This window comes from Oppia nitens, unplaced genomic scaffold (assembly GCF_028296485.1).
Source record: "Oppia nitens isolate AA-2021 unplaced genomic scaffold, nextdenovo-longstitch-racon4-pilon3 scaffold23_pilon_pilon_pilon, whole genome shotgun sequence".
Taxonomy (NCBI): Eukaryota; Metazoa; Arthropoda; class Arachnida; order Sarcoptiformes; family Oppiidae; genus Oppia; species Oppia nitens.
Genome location: NW_026533203.1, coordinates 874,627 through 898,037, shown reverse-complemented (window position 1 = coordinate 898,037; position 23,411 = coordinate 874,627). Strand labels below are relative to the sequence as shown.

The 23,411-nt window shown below is 23.1% G+C and overlaps 3 protein-coding genes across 3 annotated transcripts; all 3 read right to left on the bottom strand.

The window, feature by feature from the left end:
- Positions 1-12,865: 12,865 nt before the first annotated feature.
- LOC128953681 (uncharacterized) lies at positions 12,866-13,765 on the bottom strand. The gene is made up of 3 exons (XM_054299195.1): positions 13,567-13,765; positions 13,231-13,506; positions 12,866-13,158 (listed from the first exon to the last, which is right to left on the bottom strand). Exons 1-3 carry the CDS (start codon positions 13,752-13,754, stop codon positions 12,900-12,902), a joined length of 723 nt encoding a protein of 240 aa, XP_054155170.1. The 5' UTR covers positions 13,755-13,765; the 3' UTR covers positions 12,866-12,899.
- Positions 13,766-16,040: 2,275 nt separating this feature from the next.
- LOC128953762 (uncharacterized) lies at positions 16,041-18,467 on the bottom strand. Its single transcript, XM_054299283.1, has 2 exons — positions 16,152-18,467; positions 16,041-16,063 (listed from the first exon to the last, which is right to left on the bottom strand). Exons 1-2 carry the CDS (start codon positions 18,004-18,006, stop codon positions 16,041-16,043), a joined length of 1,878 nt encoding a protein of 625 aa, XP_054155258.1. The 5' UTR covers positions 18,007-18,467.
- A 769-nt stretch (positions 18,468-19,236) lies between these two features.
- On the bottom strand, positions 19,237-20,935 carry LOC128953761 (RCC1 and BTB domain-containing protein 1-like). The gene has a single exon (XM_054299282.1). It carries the CDS (start codon positions 20,803-20,805, stop codon positions 19,237-19,239), a length of 1,569 nt encoding a protein of 522 aa, XP_054155257.1. The 5' UTR covers positions 20,806-20,935.
- Positions 20,936-23,411: the final 2,476 nt, after the last annotated feature.

Here is a 23,411-nt window from a genome sequence, read left to right as displayed (position 1 = left end):
GTTGAGCTCTCGATTCCATACAAACACTAAGATTCTGTATATTATCGCTGAAATATTCTTGCGATTAATATAAACCAAAGAATTTTAAACTAATTATTTTGTTAATAAAATTCTGTGAATAACTTTCAAACACAACTATTGACAAACTTTTTTATAAAAACTTTTATTTCATACGTATGGCAAACGTCAGTGACTTTTGTCTAAAAAGTAATTGATTTGTGTTTCACAAATAGAGGACTACTACAGGACTACCAGTGCTTCTACAACTCAAATGGTTTGTTTCATTGATGAAAATTTCAAATATAACTGGTCTTCAAATACGACTGTAGGCGTGGCCTTACAAATGTGTCTATACTTATATATAATTATATAAAAAGTACATTTAATTTATTTGCCTAATTATATCATATTTGCTTTATTAATAATTAAACACGAAATGCATTTTTTATATTAATAAATAATTAATTTACAAATAAATTGTTTACTTAATAAACATTATTGAACTTAACTTTTTCTTGGAAATTTACCTTTTTATATAAATATACATTATTGCAAATAATAACAATTATATTAATGTGATTTTATGTGATTATATTATTATTGTTTATAATTTAATTATAGTTTAGTGTAAATTATTGACGTAAATAAATATTACGTTTACTTATTAAGAATCAATTAATTTTCTGTTTTTGATTATAGTTGTTTTTTATAATATATGGTATTTAATTAACTTACAATTACTTATTAAATTAATTTATTTGTAAATATTATGTAATATTTCATATTTTTTTATGAAATTCCAATGATTTAGTCAAATATTGAATGTATCACATGTTAAAAACATTGTGTAAATAATAATAATAATAATAGTAATCAAACAACAAATTGACTTATTTTTCCACAAATAAATTGGGAATATTTTAGAAACTTCTTTATCTTATCTTTAGATATAAATATGTTAACAACTTTAGATTAAATTTTATAAATTTATTGATAACTCAAGATATAAATAAAATAATTTTTTTATACAATAAATATTAGATTAAATTTTTAATAAAAAAGAAAGTAATTTTTATCATACATTTGTATTAAAATAAATACTGTATAAAAACTAATAACTGAATATTTATAATTAATAATTAAATATTATAAAAACTTAAATATTAAAAGTGATTATTTCTTTACACGGAAAGCTTGATATCGAGTTTTTATCACTTTCTGTATCACTTAATGGCATTATATTGGTTTTATAAACTATCACTTTAATGCTGATGAATGAGATGACACTAAGAGATGTCAGTCCCATGAGATAAAAGAGCAAAACGGCGGGATTGGTGTCAAGAAACGGCCCTTCAATGAACTGACTGCTGATTTCTAGTAAACCCAAAAGTGAGACATAATAAGTACCGATTCTATCGGTAATCTCGAAATAGGTTTCAATGTATGAGAAGGTTGCCGACCAGAACACGGATATACCGACACCAAACAACACATTTCCCGTCCACATAACTATAGGACTATCATTAGAAAACCATAATATAAAAAGACTACAAAAAACTAATATATAGTGCAAAATCATTATGTGATCCGGTTTGACGCGCATAGCTATATAGATGCTTATTAGTCTCATTACTGTATATGAGGCGGTGGCCACCGATAACATATCTGCCGTCTCATCGCCTAAAGTAATACAATTAATAAAAAATACAATTAATTTACAGTTTTAAGTGTTAATAACTTTTAAGACATACCAGTCTTGTCGGTGTAATATCTGAAAAAAGTTGGCGAATAGTCAAGAAAAGCTGTCTCTGCCACCACTATTGTGGCAAAACATATGGCACCGAAACCTAACATCAGTCGCTCCGGTAGTTTTGAGTGAATGGGTTTTATAGGATTATTATTATTCAATTGAAATGTAGAAAAATTTTGTCTTTTTGGTAAAGTATGATATCTAACAGATGCTGGTCTTCGCTTTTTAAAAATCATTTCATTTATATTATTGTTATTATTAGTATTAGTATTCAAATTATTAATTGAAAGTCTGTTATCTTTGCTATTAATTGTTTTGAATGAATGCATTGAAACGACACCCGAATCGTTATCACGCGCTTCACCAATAGATATGGTATTTCTTCGACGAGAGGTTTGTTCATATGATTTGATGTCATTGTTAATGATATCTTCTTCATCTTCTTCAGTGATAGGAATGTATTTGCGAAAGAAATACATAAACAACAGAAGAATTGCTCCAACTATCTGTAGGGATCCGCTGATGACAAACGGTAGCAACAGTTTGGCGCTATAGTCAATGGTCTCATTTGCAGGTATTGTATAATCAATGCAATTATCGTCACCTTATTTTATAATAATCATAAAATATAGTTAACTTTGATGTTTAGACAAATATAATTGTATTAATATTTCACTTTATTAAACGCTTTGTAATTATTGATTAAATACCTTCAAGAAAATGTTTAATAATAAGTGGTCCGACAGTAATACCGATACCGTAAGTGAACTCAGATAACTGTAGTACAGATCCGCTTTCATCCCACATCTCAATTAACCAAACAGTCTGAACGACATCCAAAACACCGGAACCAATACCACTGACAAATCCAAACAAATACATAACACCAAAATTGGGACTTAAAGGTAACAATGCCGTAACCAATCCATATAACAATAGGCATATCGTTAATGTTAGCTGTCTATTGATATATTTAAATAGAAAGCCCACTAAAAAATGAGTAAAAAATCCAAATTATTTATTCAGTTACTAATACTAATACTTTTTAAAAAAGATATTTACAAAATGATCCAGATAAGGTCCCAAATGAATATAATGAAAAAAAATGTGTGATAATCAATGGAGTGGTATTTACAATACAGGTAAAGTCCATTAAAGCAGGAGATATCACTGTTATAACGATACCCTATTATGTTGTAAATAAATTATCATTAATTTAATTATGATTAACTTTTTAAATGCTGTATTAATTATATTATATTCAAATTAATCCATTTAATCTTATAAACGTTCATTTGGTATCTTAATAAAGTACATGTGATATATCAACTAATTTATGAGAGTTGTTAACAAATTATTACCAAACAATTTATAGTTTATATGAAATAATTATTTTGCTTATATTTTATCAAGAAATATTGTATCAATATCTTTATATTTGATTTAAATATGATTAATAGAAATAAGATTTATATGTTTTTATATTATTTTTTTATTTATTAACATTGAGTACAATTATGATTAGATGTACCTTTTAATTGTAAATTATATAAATACTAATTAAACCAAATATTTACAATTGATTGTCAATGTCACCAAACAATTGTTACGTGATATATAGTATATTTTGATTAAATTGTTAATTAAATAAATTTTATTATTTTTATTAGTAAATTTTCTATATTGAAAACTACAAATAAACAAAAAAGCTCAAAATAAAAAAATTTAAAAAATCAGATTTAAATGATATATAAAATCTGTAAATTTTTCTGGAATTTTGTCAGAAAACAGTAAATTACAAAATTTTTATAAGAAATATTTTTAAAATAACTTTAATTGTATTTTTATATAAATAATAAAATTTTGCTATTATGGCTATAATATAAACACTCTGATTTTATTTAAAAAGTAATGTTTTGAAAAGTAATGAAAACTATTTTGGTAAATAATGGGAATTTATTGTAAAATATGAAGTATAACTCATACCTATTATACAATATATTTTATTAAATGTCATATAATTTTGTTATTTTGTAATTTTGATAAAGTATTTCGGACTTATAAACAGTATTAAAGTTATTAGTGCTAAATTAGTACAATACTTATGATTAGATGATCAAGTTCATTTCTAAAACAATTACAAAGGTTACCTAAACATTGTAAAGTAATTATGTTTGTATGTTTTAATAATAATCTTTTAATTAATTAATTTACTAATAAGTGATTTTATCATTTAAGTACAAATATAGTACAGTGTACTACTAATCAATTATTATTATTATTATTCATATTAAATTATATATGAAAATAATTCAATTAAAATTTTATTTATGAGTATATTATTAAATATTTTCTGACAAATGAACTAATTAATATATTTTAGGCATTTAATTTTTTTTAAAAATTGAATCACCTAGATAATGTAAAATTAACAAACTATAAGAATTAAAATTAAATTTTTGCAATTTTTGAAAAAATATTTTATACCTATTAGTTTAAATAATCTAATAATTAATATCCATAATGAAAATAGTTTATATATCGTACAATTTAGTTACAAAAATATAAACATTTAATTAATTTTAAAAAGAGTTAGTACATAAAAACTTAAATATATGATAAATTTTCCAAAAAACTTACGTAAGTTAGATTTGCATAACATAAGAGAAACGTATAGAAATATTTGTCAAATTTATTCATTTCTTTTATCGACGATTTACTAGAGATTTCATATTCAGATATTGTCTTTTTGTCAATACTTTTGTTAAGATATAAATCGTTAACATTTAACTCAAAACTTTGCACAAGTTTTAAACTTTTTTCGTTATTATCACTCATTTTGTCACTATTGGTATTATTCTTATTATTCATATTTATAAAATTATTTTTTTTATTTAGTTTCAATAATAATATAATTTAAGAAAATTTATTATTGTATATAATTTTTTTTGAATAAAAATTTAATGTAACTCAATTTTATAATAGTTTTATTCATTATGATAAAACAAAAATAATTTAATATATAATTTAGAAAAATATCAAAACAAATTTTTAGCATCTGTAACAAAATTTTACAATTTTTAGCTTTATATTTATACTTAAAAATGTGAGTAAATTTATATACTGTAGAATGGTATGATGTGATTAAGCAATGATTGTTTTATATTATTTAATTTTATTAATTAATAATTTATCAGAAAAGTATTATATTTTGTGATAATATTAAATATTATTAAATATATCTATCATAACAACTATCACAATAAGTTGTAATTGTTCTCAAGCGTTAAACAAATAATTTTTTAGAAATTTCAAAGAAATATGAGTACAAACAGTAATTTTTTTTAATACAAACATTATATTTATATTTTTTTAGTATAATCATTATCCATCAATTTTTTCACATAGTATTATACACATTATATAAATGTTGATTACTGTTTATATTAAAAGATTATTAATAAAATTATATTTAAAGAAACTTTCTTGTGATAAATGCTACTAATTTATTAACAAATATTATTTTAATAATAAAGTGATTTTAAGTGAACTTAATTAGCGAGAAATCAGTTAATTGATAAAATAACAATATGACKATTATAAATGACTTTAAAAAAATAAAATATACATTTTTAAATATTATTAGATTTTATTATCATAAAAAAATTTAATTGAATCAAATGTTTGTATTTTTATTATTTAAAATTCACTGCTATTTTTAACATAGTATGATGTAATTAAATTTAAATTGATGATTATTTTATTAGTATTATTAATATACAAAAGATTTAGTATTTTTATTAAAACATTATTTTAAAATGTAATACATGATAATAAAATTTAAATTAAGTAAAAAAAATTTAATTACTTACAAATGTAAGCAATCTTTTCTTTAATGTCTTGTTTAGATTATAATCTTAATTATAATTCTTAATAATTTTTTGTAATTTAACAAAAGTTTTTTAATATGAAAACTAGTTTAGTTTTATTTTTTTAAATCAGTAAAATTACAAAACTTTTTAAAAATATACTTTAAATGCGGTATTTCCTGAAAAACAGAAAAATTAATGTAAAAAGCTTTGATACACATATATTATTGCAAATATTACATAAAAATTAAATTATTTGCAAATTATATTAACAATTTTTTTAATATATTGATATTTATTGTAAATAATATAAATATTAATAACTAACTAATTTTAAATATTAGTAATAATTTTTAAAGTATATCTTGAATTAAATAATCTTTGTTTTTGTTTTTAAATTGTATTTTACTTTCAGAGAAAAATCTTAAGCTAATCAAAATATATTGTAAAATACAATATAATTATATAAAATTACACTTAAGTTATTAGAAATAGTATATAAAGAGAATAATATTTATAGTATAGGTTGCAAATAAAGGTTAATAAATTAACAAATAATTATTTTTTTTGTGATAAAATTAATGAAATTCTTTTTAAAAAATAAATTTCTTAATAATTATTATTACATTAGTATTTTATATTAATTATAATCATATTGTTTACATATTCATTGTTTGTAACTATAGATGTTAGTCTTAGTGATAGGTTTTCACAAATCTATGTTTACTTAAAAGATTATAATGAAATAAAATAATGAATACACAAAATTTGAAAAAATAAAATTTCAAATATATACATATATTTGTACAGTATATACAAGATATTACATATTAATTGTAAACCATATAACAAAATGTAAATTAAATATCCACGAACTCCTAAAAGGAGATCGTATATGGATTCTATAAGTCGGTCTGTCGGTCTGTCTGTCCCACGAGGACATAGGATCGAATCCACACTCTGCTACACATTTTTTTTTGAATTTTTTTCTTTCTTAAGTTAAGGAGTTCGTATGGAAATGCTTTTGAAGCATTCTCAACTGGTTTAATATTATATTTATTGTAGAAATAATTTTTTTAATAAATACAAATAAAACAACTTAATGTAAATCTATTAGTTATTCAAATCGAACTATAAATTATATTTTCAATATTAAACAATATATTTAGTTTACTTAATATAAATATACAAATATAAAAGTTTAATACATTTTTTTAATTCTAATATTTATGTAAAACTAATAATTTTTATGAATTATTTATTTAAGTTAATATTTAAATTTAGTTATAATGTGTAATTCAATTAAAAATAGTTTAGTTTTAATGTTTTACATATATTTACATTTTTTATTTACACATAATTTATAATAATTAATTTTAATTATATTTTTGCTAAATGCTTAAATCAATAATAAGTAAAAAAAAGTTGTAAACAATTTTTGTGTTGTTTTTTAAAATGCAATGAAAGACATACTTTCGTTTTAATGCCATTTGGAGTCACTATTACTGCTTATTCTATCAAAACTTGCGAAACAATAATTCAGTTATTTATAATTGAAATTTTTAAAAATATAATATATTATTATTATTATTACATTAGCTCATAGATTATTTCTAATTACATCCTATTTGAGTTATCAAATAATATTATCGTTATTTACATTATTAAAGTTATAAAGAAAATAAAATATCTGTAAAAATAAATTAATTTTTATTAAAAATCTATTTATTATTATGAATTATAATAATATTGATATTACAATTTGATTTAAGTTTTTATAATTTGTATTTTAAATTGTTGTTACATTTTGATCAAATTTACATAATTTATTAGAGCTATTATTTTTAGTAATGTTGGTTTCATGAGTTGGTTGTATATTACTTTTATAGACAATTATTTTAATTACTATAAATAATATACAACTGATGACAGCCATTGAAGAGCAATAGTAAAGCAGGACTTGAGGTTTGTTTTCAAGAAAGGGTCCCTCAATGAATTGGGTACCGATTTCTAGTAAACCCAATAATGAGACATAGATTGTACCGATTCTGTCGGTTATTTCAATGTAGGTCTCGATGTATGAGAAGGTTGCCGACCAAAAGGTAGCGATACCAACACCTGTCAAATCATATCATTATTATTATTAATAAATACTTTTTCATATTTTATTTAACACTTAGTGGTCTATATAATGATAATTTATTTTCTATTAATAATATTAATACTATAATAATATTATTGTACAGCAAAACTATTCTACTTTATATTATTGATGTTTATTTCTAATTTAGATTTTTATAGTATGTTTGATAATTATTACAAATTTTTGTTTATTTTGTAATATAGTATTATATAATATGCATACAATGTTACAACTATACTACTGTAGATTAAAAAATAAGATACCATATATCAATGCTAGGATTAATTAAATATCCACAATTGACATAAAGTATATTAAAATTGATATTGTTGAATAACCGGATCATCAAATATATAATGTATTAATTGATAAACCTAAAGTTAAGTTCATTTATACACATGTTTTATTGTTAATTGTTTTCAAACGATTAACTACAAAATGTTATATTTTGAATTAAGTGTTAATGAGATTTGAAAAAAATGTTTATGACTTTTACCGAATAATATGTTTCCAAACCACATAACTATAACGTTTTGATTTGAAAAGTATAGGATTGCTATACTTATAAATAAAATCACGTAATGAACGCATAATATATAATCGGGTCTCACTTTTATGGCCACATATATGCTGACAGCACGGGTCAGAGTATATGAGGCTGTCATCACTGATAATAATATTGCCGTTTCATATCCTATTGGGATAAAAGGTATTATCGCAATGAATTTAAAACATGTATTGATTATTAGTTATGATAAACATTATATATTATTAATTTATACATTATATATTATTAATTTTAATAAAATTGATTTAACAATATCTAACATTAGTTATCTATTTATAATTATTTATGACTAAAAAGAATATATTTAATAATATATAATTTATTATAGGATTTAATAGCAATGTATGTATTATACTGTAGTAAAAAAATCTTATTTTGTATTCAATATAAAACTATAATATTTTTAAATAATACTATAAGAAAAAACAAAATAAAAATATTTTCATTTTTTATAACTAAATTATATGAAAGAAAATAATATTTGGTTATATTGTATAAAACATAATTATTTTAAAATATTATTAATAAGTATAAGATATTATATATAATTAATAAATAAAACCAACCTGGTATATTTGCATAAATTCTAAAAAATGTTGGGGAAAAGTCAATAAAGGCGGCCTCGCATACAATTATTGTGGCAAAACATATGGCACCCAAACCTATGATTAGATTTCGAGGAAGTTTGGATTGATTTGGGTATAAACTATCAATTACTTGAAACGATGAAAATCGTCTTTTCCGGGACACAGAGTGAATACATTTTGAATCCTTGTCCTCATTTGGATTAAAACCTGTGACTTGTATTGAAAATCTGGGCTCTTTATTATGCTTTACTCGCATCGATCCGGTTCTCAATTCACTGACTCTGTCTTCAATGATCTGAACAGTATATCTCCGATGATATATRCGTTCAATTGGTTTCAACACTTCTTCGATTTCGTGTTCAATCATTTGAATTTCTTCCGATCGATTCGTAGGAATATATTTACGAAATAAATACATTAATAACAAGAGAAACGCCGCAAATATTTGAAGGCATCCGCTGGTTATAAATGGAGGTAACAGTGGTTTACTATAATTTATGGAGTCTTTTATATTTTGATCCAAACATTTTTTATTTCCTGTTTTTTAAATAAATCTTTTATTATTAAATAATAACATATGAATCGTCTACCGGAGATGAATGGCTCAACAATAAGTGGTCCAACAGTGATACCCAATCCATAAGCAAACTCTGATAACTGCAATATTGATCCACTTTTTGTGTCCCACATCTCAATCAACCAAACGGTTTGGACAATATCTAAAACACCGGCACCAATGCCACCGATTAGTCCAAACAAATACATTACCGGAAAGTTAGGGCTTATGGGCAATAAAGCAGTTACCAAACCAAACAATGTTAACGCAAGTATTAAAGTTAATTGTCGATTGATATACTTAAATAAAAAGCCAACTAATAAACAATTAAAAAATAACAAAAAATATATAAATTTTGAAATTATTTAATTAATTTGTTTATAATTTTTATTATAAATAAATATTTACACAAAGATCCGACTGTAGTCCCGATTGCATATAATGTATAATAATGTGTTACAATTTCAGCCTCTTGTTGTATAATACATGTAAAGTCCAGTAATGCCGGCGACATAATTGTCAGCGATATTCCCTTATATTTTGTATAAAATTATTTTAAAAATTAAACTAATTAATAATTAAGTAATTATGATTTTTGTAAAACTTACATAGGTCATATTAGCAAAGCATAGTAAAAATGTATAAAAATATTTATCAAATTTTGTTAAAATTGGATCAAAATCAGTGATATCACTGACAGTTTCAGTAGTTTCAGAGCACTCGGATATGTGCCGCATAACTGTCTTTTTGTTGACTTCTTTATTATTATTATTATTATTATTACAATCATTTTGTTGTTTTTTATAAACTGCTAGTGAGTCTTGCATTGATAAAAACTTTTTATCATAAATCTCATCATTAGAATCGTCCATTTTTTGTGTATAAATTATTTATTGTCAAAATATCAATAATAATAAATAAAATTAAAACAATATTTAATAAATCTTTAAAATAATTTTCTTATTTGTAAGTACCGTATATATCTATAATTTATACATTTGTGTATTTATATTTTCATATAAGGCAATAAGTTTAAGGAAAAAAATGTTTTTACTTTTAAAAAAAAGTTATGTTCAAATCAATGTTTCATTAATTAATATTATAACGATTTTTGAAGTATTTTTATTAACGCCACAAATATTTGGAGATATATTTACACTAAAGTATTAAGTGATTTAAAACAAATCTTTTCAATGTTTTAATCAATTTTTTAATATCATAATAAAAAATAAAATAATTATTTGTTTATTTTTTTACACTAACAATACATAATTATTAACAAATGTTTTTATGTTTAATATAACAAAATGTTGTAATTTATTAATTTCATATGCAATTAAAAAGTTTTAAAAATTAAAAATGTTAATTTATTGTTAATATAAATATAATAAGTTATTACATAAATTAAAATTTTATAAAATAATAAAATTCCTTAAGTTAATCAATAATAATAACATTTGTCATCAAAAATTTTTGTGCAAATAATTAAGGGTTTATTAATAATAATGATTATCATTTAAAATAACTTATTATTAATACATTCATATGTAACCATAAGATTTACCAAAACATTGGTAATGTGCTGTAATTTTAACAAATATATCATAATATCCTTCAATAAAATACATATTTATATTTCACAACAATAGTCATAAAACTTTTAAAAAAGTATATCTAAATATTTATTAACATTTTTTCATTTAAAGCTAGAATTCTTGACTTTGATCTGTTAGTTGACGAACACTGGTATCTAAAGTAGAGGGTGTCGTAAATACTCTCAATATTAGTCTCAAAGTAAGCGCTATTTCATCGATTAGACGACGGATTAAAACAGAGATATTTGAAATAATCTTTTGTTTTAATCCAATTAAATTCATAAGCGATTTGCTGTCAAACAAACCCGTATTTATGACATTCACGTCATTCATATTTTTATTTGCCGTCACTTTGCCGTCGGTTTGTCTTCCGTTGCGTATTAATGGTCGTTGTTGTCTGTCGTCTAACAAATCAAACATTGATTGTTGAGGTAATTGAGATATCGTCTGATGAAATGGTTTTTGTTGTGAAGTCATGGGTCGGTCATAATTTGGATGTGCAGTCGACTCATGTCTCATAAGTTTTGGTAATTCACGTAATAATAACTTTTTTGCCCGAATTAATGTCGAAAATTCATTTAATGTAAATACAGTTTCATTAAATGGTATGAAATGTATTATAATAAGTAAAATACTTGAAACTAATATTGAATATTTTGAAAACATTTTTATGACAAAAAATAAAAAATAATATAAAAAATATTATTAAAAACTCACTATTTATAAGAATATTATAAGTATTTTTCTAAAATTGCGTCCTATATTTGTATAAATTAAAAGAAATTTACATACAGTTAAACCTCGTAAATTTCTTTGAATAAAAAATAAAATGTTTATTCTATTAATTTATGCCAACTCTAATTTAATTATTATATTATTATAAATTTAATTAATTATTATATAACTATTTTATATAATTAATTATTATATAACTATTTTATATAATTAATTATTAAAAATTATATTATTGTATTTTATAATATTATATTATCTGTAATTTTGATTTATTGTATATTTGACACATTAACGATATATTAAATTATATTATAATATTTTATATAAAACTATTAAAAATATTTGAAAAAATATATTTTTTAAAAACTATTGATACAAAAGACCGGATGTGTTGTAATATAATAATAACATATAAATGTCTTAAGATTTAAATCATTAAAAATTGAGATTATAATAAACTTTACAAATAACAAAATATTACACATTTGATTTCAAAATTATTTTTATATTTTAATAATAAAGATTTCTTTTGTTATTTACAAATATTATATTATTATTATTATTATATTAAATGATAGTTTAATAAATATCATTTAAATTCTAACGTTATATTAATTTAAAAAACTTTGAGTGATATGACAGTTAAAGGTCACAAAATACCCAATCGTTGTTATATTGTATTGCAATATATAAAAATTTTTGACAGATTTTTAACAATTTATTTATAACATAAATTTATGAATATTATGACTTTATTAACAAATAACTTTATTAATTTTATTATATAGTAATTATATTATTTTACTTTAATGTTTATATAATTTATAATTAATAAAAATACTATGCACTTAATCAATGACAAATTAATAATTTTTAAATGTTTTATAGATTTATTTTTATTTATTAATTAATCAATTGTATAATAATAATTCTTTGATCAATTGCTATTAATTTTATTTTTAAAATCTCAATATTATAATAAATATACAAAAAATTTTATTATCATTAAAAAGTTATTAATAATAAAAACAAATATTCTGTATATTTTGTAAGATTGTGTTATATATTATAATTTTAAATATATTATAGAAATTTATTAATCGAGTTCTTCAAGTATTTTAATAAACGGAACAATCGGTGATTTCGGTAAAACCTTAAGTTTTGAGACTCCGGTTTGTGATATGATTTTGTCGCACTTGTCGTTGTCTTCGTTATATTCAGAGCACAATAGCTTAAGTGTGTCCAAAGCGAAGGCATTTAATAGCTTTTCGTGACCGTCGATGGCTTTACTATTACATTGATTAGGTCGAGACTCATATGATTTTTGAGAGCATGTTTTCAATACATAATAATTGCTAACATTGATTAAAAAATTGTATTATTATTATTGAATAGCTAGTAATAACATTTTAATTGATAACATTTACCAACAAATTAATGGTATTTTCAATTTATTATTAGTATTATATGAAATACTATCAACAGCTTTAATAAGATTTTTCCAGCATTTGATGGTATCGTTTTTAGCAGTATTACCACAATTACCAATATTCAGAAACTCATTTGTCCTCTGATTTGACTTACAAATACCAGTGCTATGTTTAGCCACCGAATACATCATTAGTCCCAACACTTGTTTAGACAAACCTTTCTTACATTTAATTCCGTATTCTTTAATAAATTTTTGATACTTTTCGTTATCACTATAATATAAATCAAACATTAAAAATATATATTAAATTATTATTTAAATGATACGAAACCTGCAAAACTTTTTCATATCTTTTTTGACGGTCGGGTATTGTCTATCGGGAGCTCCAAATAGATATAGATTTTGTATTACTTCATCCAATTGTTTCTCATTATTCTTATTGCAGTTCAGTTTAATATCAGAGCTAACAATAAACTGTAAGCCAAGCAAAACAGAGATTAATATAATAATCAATTTCATGTTTGTTGTATTCAAACAAATTATTAAGTTTTCACATATTTATATACCATTTAATTGACAAAAATATTATATAATTTCTATTAAGGTATTTCCCGTAAATACAATATACTTGTTTATAATTGATTTATTGACACTTTATGTAAATCAAATACAACAATTGAAATAGTTGTAATTTTCCATAACAAGTAATAATTATTATATTCATAATTTCATCAGATTATCATTATGTAATATTAAATCTCAATTGAAATAAATATATATATATAATTTAAATATAAATAAAAAAATTTAAACATGAATAAAAAAATTAAATATAAATAAAAAATTTAAATATGAATAAAAATAAATTTTATATAAAATATTATCCATTTAGCAAATAAATATCTATAATCATATCATTAAATTGTAATTATAAGAAATATATAATTAAAGAAATAAAAAATATATTAAAATCAGGGTTGCGATAAGTTTTCGATTTCAATGGGTATAGGGAGGGGTAAAATGATTCATATCCAGTATATTTAACGGCACCAGATTGTCGGACTGTGTTTATTAATCCCAATCCCGTTTCATTATAATCCATATTTAATTTAACTAATAAAGTGTTTGATATTCACTGTATGTATTGTTTTGTTAGTGTGTTTGTGCCGCTTATTGTTGTTCAAGTATTCCCCCCTCCCTGATAACTAAGCTATTAACCCCTGATAAACGGCAATTACTCTCCCGCTGATCAATTGGTGGCCTCTGGAGATCCGTTACAGTTTTAACATAAAGTCAATAAATAACATAAAACAAAGTTTTCTTAACCAAAAATAAATTTCTTTAAATATGTTTTGTATTAGTTTATTAATAATTACAGGTATAATAAATATAATTAATTTTTAGAAAAAAATAATAGTCTAAAATAAAGTTTGTACTATAGTCTAAAAAACTATTGTTTGTATTAATGTTAAAATTAATTTTTAAAATATTTATATTTAATTAATTATAAAAATCACAATTTTATTATCATGGTCATGTTTCGTCAAAATTTATATTTGCAATAAACAAATCAATAACTAATGTTTTGATAAATTAATCAATTTTAGTCCAATTTTGGATTAATAAATATAATTTTCTGAAAATTGAATAACCCTTCCGATGGAACTATTTGTCAATTGAGTGTTAACTACTGTACCTAATGTTAAAACCAGTCAATTTACACTGGGATTCAAAATATAGGAAATACGATCATATTTTTTACTGTAATTTATTTATTGTTAAAAACAGTGTCTAATTGTATTTGAATGAATCGAAAGCAGTACTTTCAAAATACAGTACTTTATTCTTTAATATACTTTTTAATATTGTATATGTAATAAATGAATAAATTAATTATATTTATAAAAAATAACATCAATTTTTATTGAAATTAAGTCATTCAGGCTTTATTTATACAATCTGCTTAATACAGGTATAATATAATGTGTTTTTATATTTAATATTTAAATCATTGTTAAAAATTATAAATTATATAATACTGTAATTACTAATTACTTATATAAAGAATATCTAAATTATGAGTTATACAGTAGTTCTGTTAATTTAAACTTCAAATTTCTATAAATTTTACTCAAAATTGTTAATAAAATATATTTTATTCAAGAAATTATTTACTAAATATTATTAAAATGTAACAAAATATTAGTTTAAAAAATTCATTAATGATTAGTAAATTATTTTCTTTAAATGTCACTAAAAATTGTTAAAATACTTTAGGAAATTATTTTCTATAAGTATTCCTTAAAATTTAAGAAATTTTTATAGAAAATATTTTGCGATTTTTATTAAAATTTTCTGCAAAATTTGTCTGTTGTGTAATAATATTAATTTTGTTTAAATTACTTTTTTATTACATAAAATAATACATACAGAATACATGTATTACATAATAAATTATGTTATAAAATAAGTAAATATATGTTAATTATTAATTAGTATATAATAAGAAATTTGAATGTTATTTTTTGATACACTAATAAAAACATTATACTGTATTTACTGTATCAATACATTTTTTATTTAAAACAATAAAAATAATTTTTCAACTAAAATATACAGTAGACAGACATAATTTTTAATTTAATTGATCAGTAAATTTATTGAAAATATTGTAATATCAACCATTGTATAATATAAATACATTGTATAATATAAAAGAAAACTATTCAAAATTTTTAAATAAAATCTCAACAAATGTTTCATTTCGTTTAAAAAACAATATTTACATTTAAAGTCCTTTCGATATCATTTGATTAAAAAGTTTTTATCTATATTTAAAATAATTAATTTCAAATTCATTAAATTTAATTAATGTTTGCTAAAAACCAATTGTTTATAAATTAAAAAAATTAACACATTCTGTATAACTATTTTTTTGGACTAAATCTTTACGCTTTAATTCATGTAAATCACTCTTCAAATGATTTTCAACAGCACGTCGTCCATCCCCTGCAAAGTCCACATTCAACGACATACCACAGATCTGGCACAGGTATGCATTTATACCGATGCCATCCACAAGTCTAATGCCTTCATTGATGATATGTATTTTGAAATCATTGGGAAACTCTTTAAGCAGTACTTTATTTCGGGCTAAACTAACTTCAATGTCATCAATGCGTTCGCTATCAACACACAACTGACTGTTTAATTGAATATTTTTGGACCACTTTTCAGATGATTTGCAGTTTTGATGAGATGTGCTCTCAATATGTATTAACATTTCTTTTTCGGTCGAACGATACGTTTCGCAAAAAAGGCAAAAATATTTTAGTTTTCTTCGCCGAGATTTCTTACGAACGATTCCTTCATTAACTAAAAGCCTCGATGTTTGGCAAACATTTGGTTTTAAACTATTGTCTAACAATAGATTTTGTACATAATTTCCGCTTAAATTAAGACTAATATCACTTTTAAGCGGTTTTACATCATTTGTCAGATTCGACTCTTGTGTGCAATCTATTGAAATTGATGATTCATTACTTGAAACCAAATGTGGTGATGTCTTCAAGTGCTCCATCACCAGTTGTACTGAAGATAAAGACAGACCATTGCATTGAATACAAACAAAATTATTGCTACCGAACCCATCCTTCAGACGAATCCCATTTGAATACATCATTTCCTTAGTTTTTCTGTTAATTTGAGACAATTGTCTTTTTCGGGCCAAAATAACTTCAATGTCCGAACATTTGCCGATATCTAATGCCAAGAGTGAGTCAATATCTGATAATTTTTGTTCGTATTTCGCAGATTTGTGTTCCAGTGTTTGGATGTGCTCTTCGGCTTGTGTTCGGTCAGTAAACCGTTTTCCACAACAACACAAACATTTATATAATTCTTTGCGTTTGTTTAGTTTGCGAACCACACCTTCATTACGAAGAACCAGCAAAGCCTGACATAAGTCTGTACTCATACCTCCAGTCGCCGACACTTTAAGTTCTTTAATAACCGAAGACTTCATTGAAAACAAATTGTGTTTTTGTTTTTCGTGTTCATTTCGTTTTGATTTTCGTTTGTTTTTTCTATTTTTCTTCTTATTCAAGATATTAATGGTTTGAAATACATTTGATTTCAATGAAATCGTATCTTTTGATTTAGATTTACTTCGTTTTGATTTTTTCATCTTTTTTCTAATTTTTCTTTTCATATCATTTACCGAAAGGTTAGCCATTGAAGACAAATCGGTAATTGTTTCATCGCTTTTATCATCAATTTTCTGACAAATACTTAACTTGTTCTGTAAGTCTTTGCTAAGACTGTCAGCTGATAGCGGGGAACCACTGATTGATGGAGACATTTGTTGTTGTTGTTGCTGATGTTGTTGTTGACTCTTTTCAATAGATAATTGTGAAAACAGATTGAAAAAAGGTTGTCTTGAATTGAAATCCAATTCTGTATCAAATTCTTGCTTCAGAAATGACGAATTAGAGTCAATCAGAAGTGAGTTATTGTTCTCTTTTTTAATCCTTTTAAACAATGGACTTAATTCTTGTGGACTACGACTCAAATCTTCACTGAGACGTCTTGGCGTTAATGAAAGTGACAGTGAAGACAATGATGTGGTCACAGATTGACTACAAGTGGTCTCTTTCGGTGAATATGTGTTTTGGATATTTAGAGGTCTCTCGTCTTGTGATCGACGGATTGGCGTCGATATCGGCGGACGATTACACTTGTCTTGAGATGGACTCAATGATAGCCTAAACATCTTTATTGTTATTTACAGTTTGTGTCATCAAATCATATCAAATACCGATAAACACTCATTAAATATGTCATTAAATACTACTTTTTTAGACAACAATTGAAAACATAATTAATTAATCAATTATTTCAATGAAATGATTGCAAACAATGCTATAATTTGTGTCATTATATCATCAGATATAACAAATGCAAACAAATTATAAGACATAATCATAACTAATAAACCATTACTATTGCATATGTTATCTGATCCACACTTTCATTGCTATACCATTACTGACCACAAGTATGTCCAGTCAGTCAACAGTCGTATATCATAAATATTGGCCAAAGAGTGACCATTTGTTGTCTATATGTCTGTAATGTTGTTGTTGTTGTGATTATTATAGTATTGTTATATAGAGTGATGTGTTGTTGTCTTTGTTATTGTTGTCAATGCATTGCAAATGACTGACTGATTGACAGACGACAGAGCATTCAAACGTGTATATCATGTGATCATTCATTTCATACATTACGAGTCGTTAGCATTCATTCATTCATTCATTTCAATTGAAATTATAGTTTTGTATTAATAATCAAAGAGTTAAATAAATCATTTAATTTTATATTTCATTAGAAAATAATTGAAAATTTATTTTAATTTAAATATTGATTGACACCTACTGTATGTGTAAATTAAGTATTTATCACATTTGTGTTACAACTTATAACACTAATTAGTCAATGGATAATACAATTTTCAAACTTTAATTGATTTCAAATCAGATTTTAATTGTATTGTAATTTATATTCAAAACTAACAATTTATAAATATTTAAAATTAATAATATAGTGATTTTTAAAATTACTTAATTAAATAAAAAAATTATTTTTTATTTTTGTATACAATTTAAATTTAATGTTAATATTCTATATTATATAATAAAATCTATAATATTTTATATTATATAAATAAATACGATTTATAAATATATTTACAATGATTTTGTAAAAATAAAAAATATTTTCAATTAGTATATAAATATTGTACTATCACAATTTATATTTTTTTAGTATTAAATTATTAAATTACATACATTGTTTTAAATACAGTAATTAGTTATTTTGCAAATTGTACATAAATAAATAAATATATATATATATATATATATATTAAATACTAAGTAGAAATACTATCAAGTTAATTTTTAGTAATAAAATTAGCATGATAATTATAATAAAATATTATTTAAGCCAACTCTGCAACACTAATCAATAAATTTTTGCACAAATTATTATCCATTGTCTTAAATGACTTAGTTTTGCAAATTTCAAACAAATTATTATAAGCAAAAGCAACACAATATTTGTCAAAATCTATTAATTTATATCTAATTGCAGCCAAATATATATCACAAAATGTATTGACTGTTAGATTATTTTTAATTAATTGAACACATTTTTGTTTGAGTTCGTCCTCTAAATAACAATCGGCTAAATCCAAGAGATCGATGGCCTCGTCGACCGATATTTCAACCAAATCCGTGTAAATGTATTTAAGAAAAGCATAATAAACACTATAAGAATAGTCTTTAATAACAATCTCATTGGACTCGCTCTCTGACCACTTGGTATCGGTGCTGAACATGCGATCAAAGTATTGGCAGCAGATCTTTACGAACCACTTCTGTACATAAATCACTTTATTCTCGACTTTAAAACAAAGATCACTATTAAAGGGATCATTAAATGATTTGCTGAGACTTTCAATCACACGATTCCGTTCGCGACGTTTTGTGAAATTCATCGGTTTGTAAGTTATTTTACGTTTAGACATAACGGCAAAGATGTCGTGAATTGTCTTAAATGGTGTCTCACGAGGTGTGCTAATAGTGTCTTCATTAAGACATTCACCCCATACATAGCAAAACCCATTTTGAGTGACACCCGTAGATATGTTGCACCAGAACTCGGAGCCAATCTCAACAAACTTGTGTTGTGAACTGACCTTTACGGCCACATTTACCGATTCAGTATTACCGGTTCCCAGTTGTCCGCAATCGTTAAATCCAAAAGCATAAATATCACCAGTGATTGAAAGCAATAACGAGTGATATAATCCACAGACCATGTCTTTGATGGAAATTGACTTTAGGTCTACTTTAACCGGTTCATTGCGATGCAAGTTATTACCGATACCTAACTGACCAAACGCATTGTTACCCCAACCGTACACTTGACCAGATTCGGTGAGTGCGAGTGAATGAGCGCTACCACAACTGACATTACTAATTTTTTGTCCATCAAATCCGGGCACTTTTATCGGTACCATTTGATTGGCGTGCGTACCGTTACCAATCTGGCCATAATTATTACGGCCCCATGAAAACACCTCTCCCGATTGGGTCAAAACCTGTGAATAGTTAGCGCCACAACTTATACGGACAATACGTTTGCCGGTTAGTGTTGGATGAAAGCACTCAATATTAGTGCCGTTACCCAACTGTCCAAACGTGTTGTTACCCCACGAGTATAGATCTCCATTAGCTGTTAAAGCTAAGACATGTTTGTAACCATAAGCAATATCCATCACTTGTTTATGACACAACTCGTTAACCATTTGTGGTTCCGGTGTTTCCCGATTATGATCCAATCCCAGACACCCGTATCTATTGGTACCAAACGCCCAACACCTGTCATCTTCAGTGATCATCAGAACTTCATTACTTGTCTCACCAAATATTGAACACAACTTAATTTTATTAACCATTTGAGGCTTTAAACGGTGTAAAACACACCAATTGGTAACATTAGCCATCTTATCAAAAAAAAACTTTCAAAAATTATTTAACTGTAATTAAAGATAACTTTTCAAATCAACCACTGGTTAGTTGAGTAGTGAAGCAGACAAGTAGTTCTCTACGAATGCAATACTCTATTCAATAGTTGAAATACAAGTTAAAACATTACTTGAAGTTTATTATCACATATTATATGAAATTCATGATTTTTGAATGAACTTTCAAAACTTGATCACTATTTATATAACTTCTATTAATATACTGTACTCATCATAGACTGTATGTTTGACTCACTCTTAACTTTTGGTTTTTATTTCTGCTGACTCTTAAACTTCAAACAGGATTATAGAGATGTGTTTGTTTTGATACTATTTTTATTTACGAAAATTTCTTATATCCATTGAAATACTGAATCTAAAATTAAATAGACTCTTTCTTTTTTTTYTCTCTCTCTCTCTCTCTCTCTCTCTCTCTCTCTCTCTTTCTTTCTCTCACTCACTCACTCTCTCTCTCACACATGTTTTTTTTGCTGTTTTTTGCTGTTTTTTTAGAGTCTACAGCTGAGTAGACTCTATTTAATTTGAGCTAATTTTAGATAAAATTGACTACAATTGAGGAAATGTTATAAAAATAAAATCACAAGTGTTTCTGACCTTCATTTCAGTAAAAATATATATCAACTGTATATAAAATATTTACTGTATATATACTGAAAAGGAATTTAGATAAAGAAAATGAATTTATTATAAAAATTTTAGTTAATTAAATCAATATAATCTCTAATATTAATATATCAATAATTAAAAGTTAAAAGATATTTTTAAAAATGTTAACTTTTATACTGATATCCGATATTTACGGTAAGTAATGAATATTATTAGAAGAGTTGTGATGACGTCTATAAGGGATTACATCTAAATTATAGACTATTTTTGACAACACTTTTAAAACAATTCTTTATAAAAACATTTATTTAGTGCCAAAAGTTTATGTTAAATAAATTATATTAGTTTTAGTACTTTATTCTGTCAGAAGAATTGATTTTATTTATGAGATTATTGTTATTTAAAAGCGATTTATTTAAACAATTATTTAACTAAATTATATCGTGTCTAATAATTTTATCTCAAAAGATTAATTTTTGAATAATTTTTATTTGTGTTAATTCTAAATTTATAAAAATATTTAAATAGATTTGATAAAACTTTATTGTAATTATTACTTTACATTAGGATTATATTATAATATATATTATATATAATCATTATAATAATTATATTTTAAACTAACAGTTGTTATTTTCACAATAATTCGGGTCAATATACATACCAGTATTATATTAAATATTATATTTTCACTAAATAAAACTAAACCATTAAATTGTATTTTATTGACTTCACTCATAACATTGGGTGCAATGATCTTAAATTAGTGACACATAACCATTACATTACAACCCACACAATGGCAATACACTGACTGACTCGCCCTAACCTCCGATGACTTCTTACTGATCTCACATACGGACGCTAACGAACTTACTTGAACTCTCTCTCTCTCTCTCTCTCTCTCTCTCTCTCTCTCTCTCTCTCTCCACAAAAAATATTTGTATTTTATAAACTAATATAAAATTATAAAAATAACTATTTTAATTTTAAAGTTTATAAAAGCTTTTATTATATTCAATAAAACGTATTCTATATAAAATATGTTATAATTATTTTTTTAAATAATATTTTATCTAAAATACAATAAATTTATATAAAATATTTAAATTAATATTCAATCAATAAAATTTTGCAAATAATTTATAAGTCCAAATTTATCGGCAATTTAATATTATTTAACTATTAAATTGATTTAAGTGTTTCAAACGGAAAAATATTATAAATACATAAATATATATATTAAATACTTAATTTGTAAATTTGTTTAATTTATGATATATTAAAAATAATCGTATTTCTAACATTGCATTTACCAATCAATTAAGTTTATTCTAATGGTTTTATTATATTATTTTATGTTTTTAGACTATATATATATAAATGAAAATTAAGTTATAGCAGTAATATTGATTTATTTATATTGTACTCATATTTAACTTACATTTTAGTAAAATTTAAGCATAATATATCAATCATATAGTATAATATTATTATTTCATAGACAATTAAGCATAATGATTTTTACTTTATTTATAAAATTGTATATTATTTGATAATTTCATAGTCTAAAGATAGACTATAAATATGTATAATAATTGGATACTACTGTACTTAAGTTTATAGAATCTGTAAATTATTATTATTATTGACTATATATTAAAATTTTACTTAAATTATTTGTATAATATTTGAGTTAAATAATTCAACATAAATATTAATAAATTTACATTAAAAATATTTTCATTTACATATTGTATTTTTTATATAAATATATGATAAATTATTAATAATACAGTAATAATTATTTAATAAAAATATGTATTAAATATCATATACTGTAAGTTGTTACTGATATACTGTACTAATATGAAATGGGTATAAATTAAAAATACTTAAAAATTACTTTATTTTATAATAAAAAAATTATTAACTGTTATTTATATTAATAATTGAAA

Coding starts and splice junctions, on each gene's coding strand:
- LOC128953762 (XM_054299283.1), bottom strand. CDS start 18,006: ATGTTTAGGCTATCATTGAGTCCATCTCAAGACAAGTGTAATCGTCCG. Junction 16,064..16,151: donor AAAAAATAGTTATACAGAAT/GTGTTAATTTTT, acceptor TTTTAAATATAG/ATAAAAACTTTTTAATCAAA.
- LOC128953681 (XM_054299195.1), bottom strand. CDS start 13,754: ATGAAATTGATTATTATATTAATCTCTGTTTTGCTTGGCTTACAGTTT. Junction 13,507..13,566: donor GATATGAAAAAGTTTTGCAG/GTTTCGTATCAT, acceptor TTTATATTATAG/TGATAACGAAAAGTATCAAA. Junction 13,159..13,230: donor AAAATACCATTAATTTGTTG/GTAAATGTTATC, acceptor AATCAATGTTAG/CAATTATTATGTATTGAAAA.
- LOC128953761 (XM_054299282.1), bottom strand. CDS start 20,805: ATGGCTAATGTTACCAATTGGTGTGTTTTACACCGTTTAAAGCCTCAA.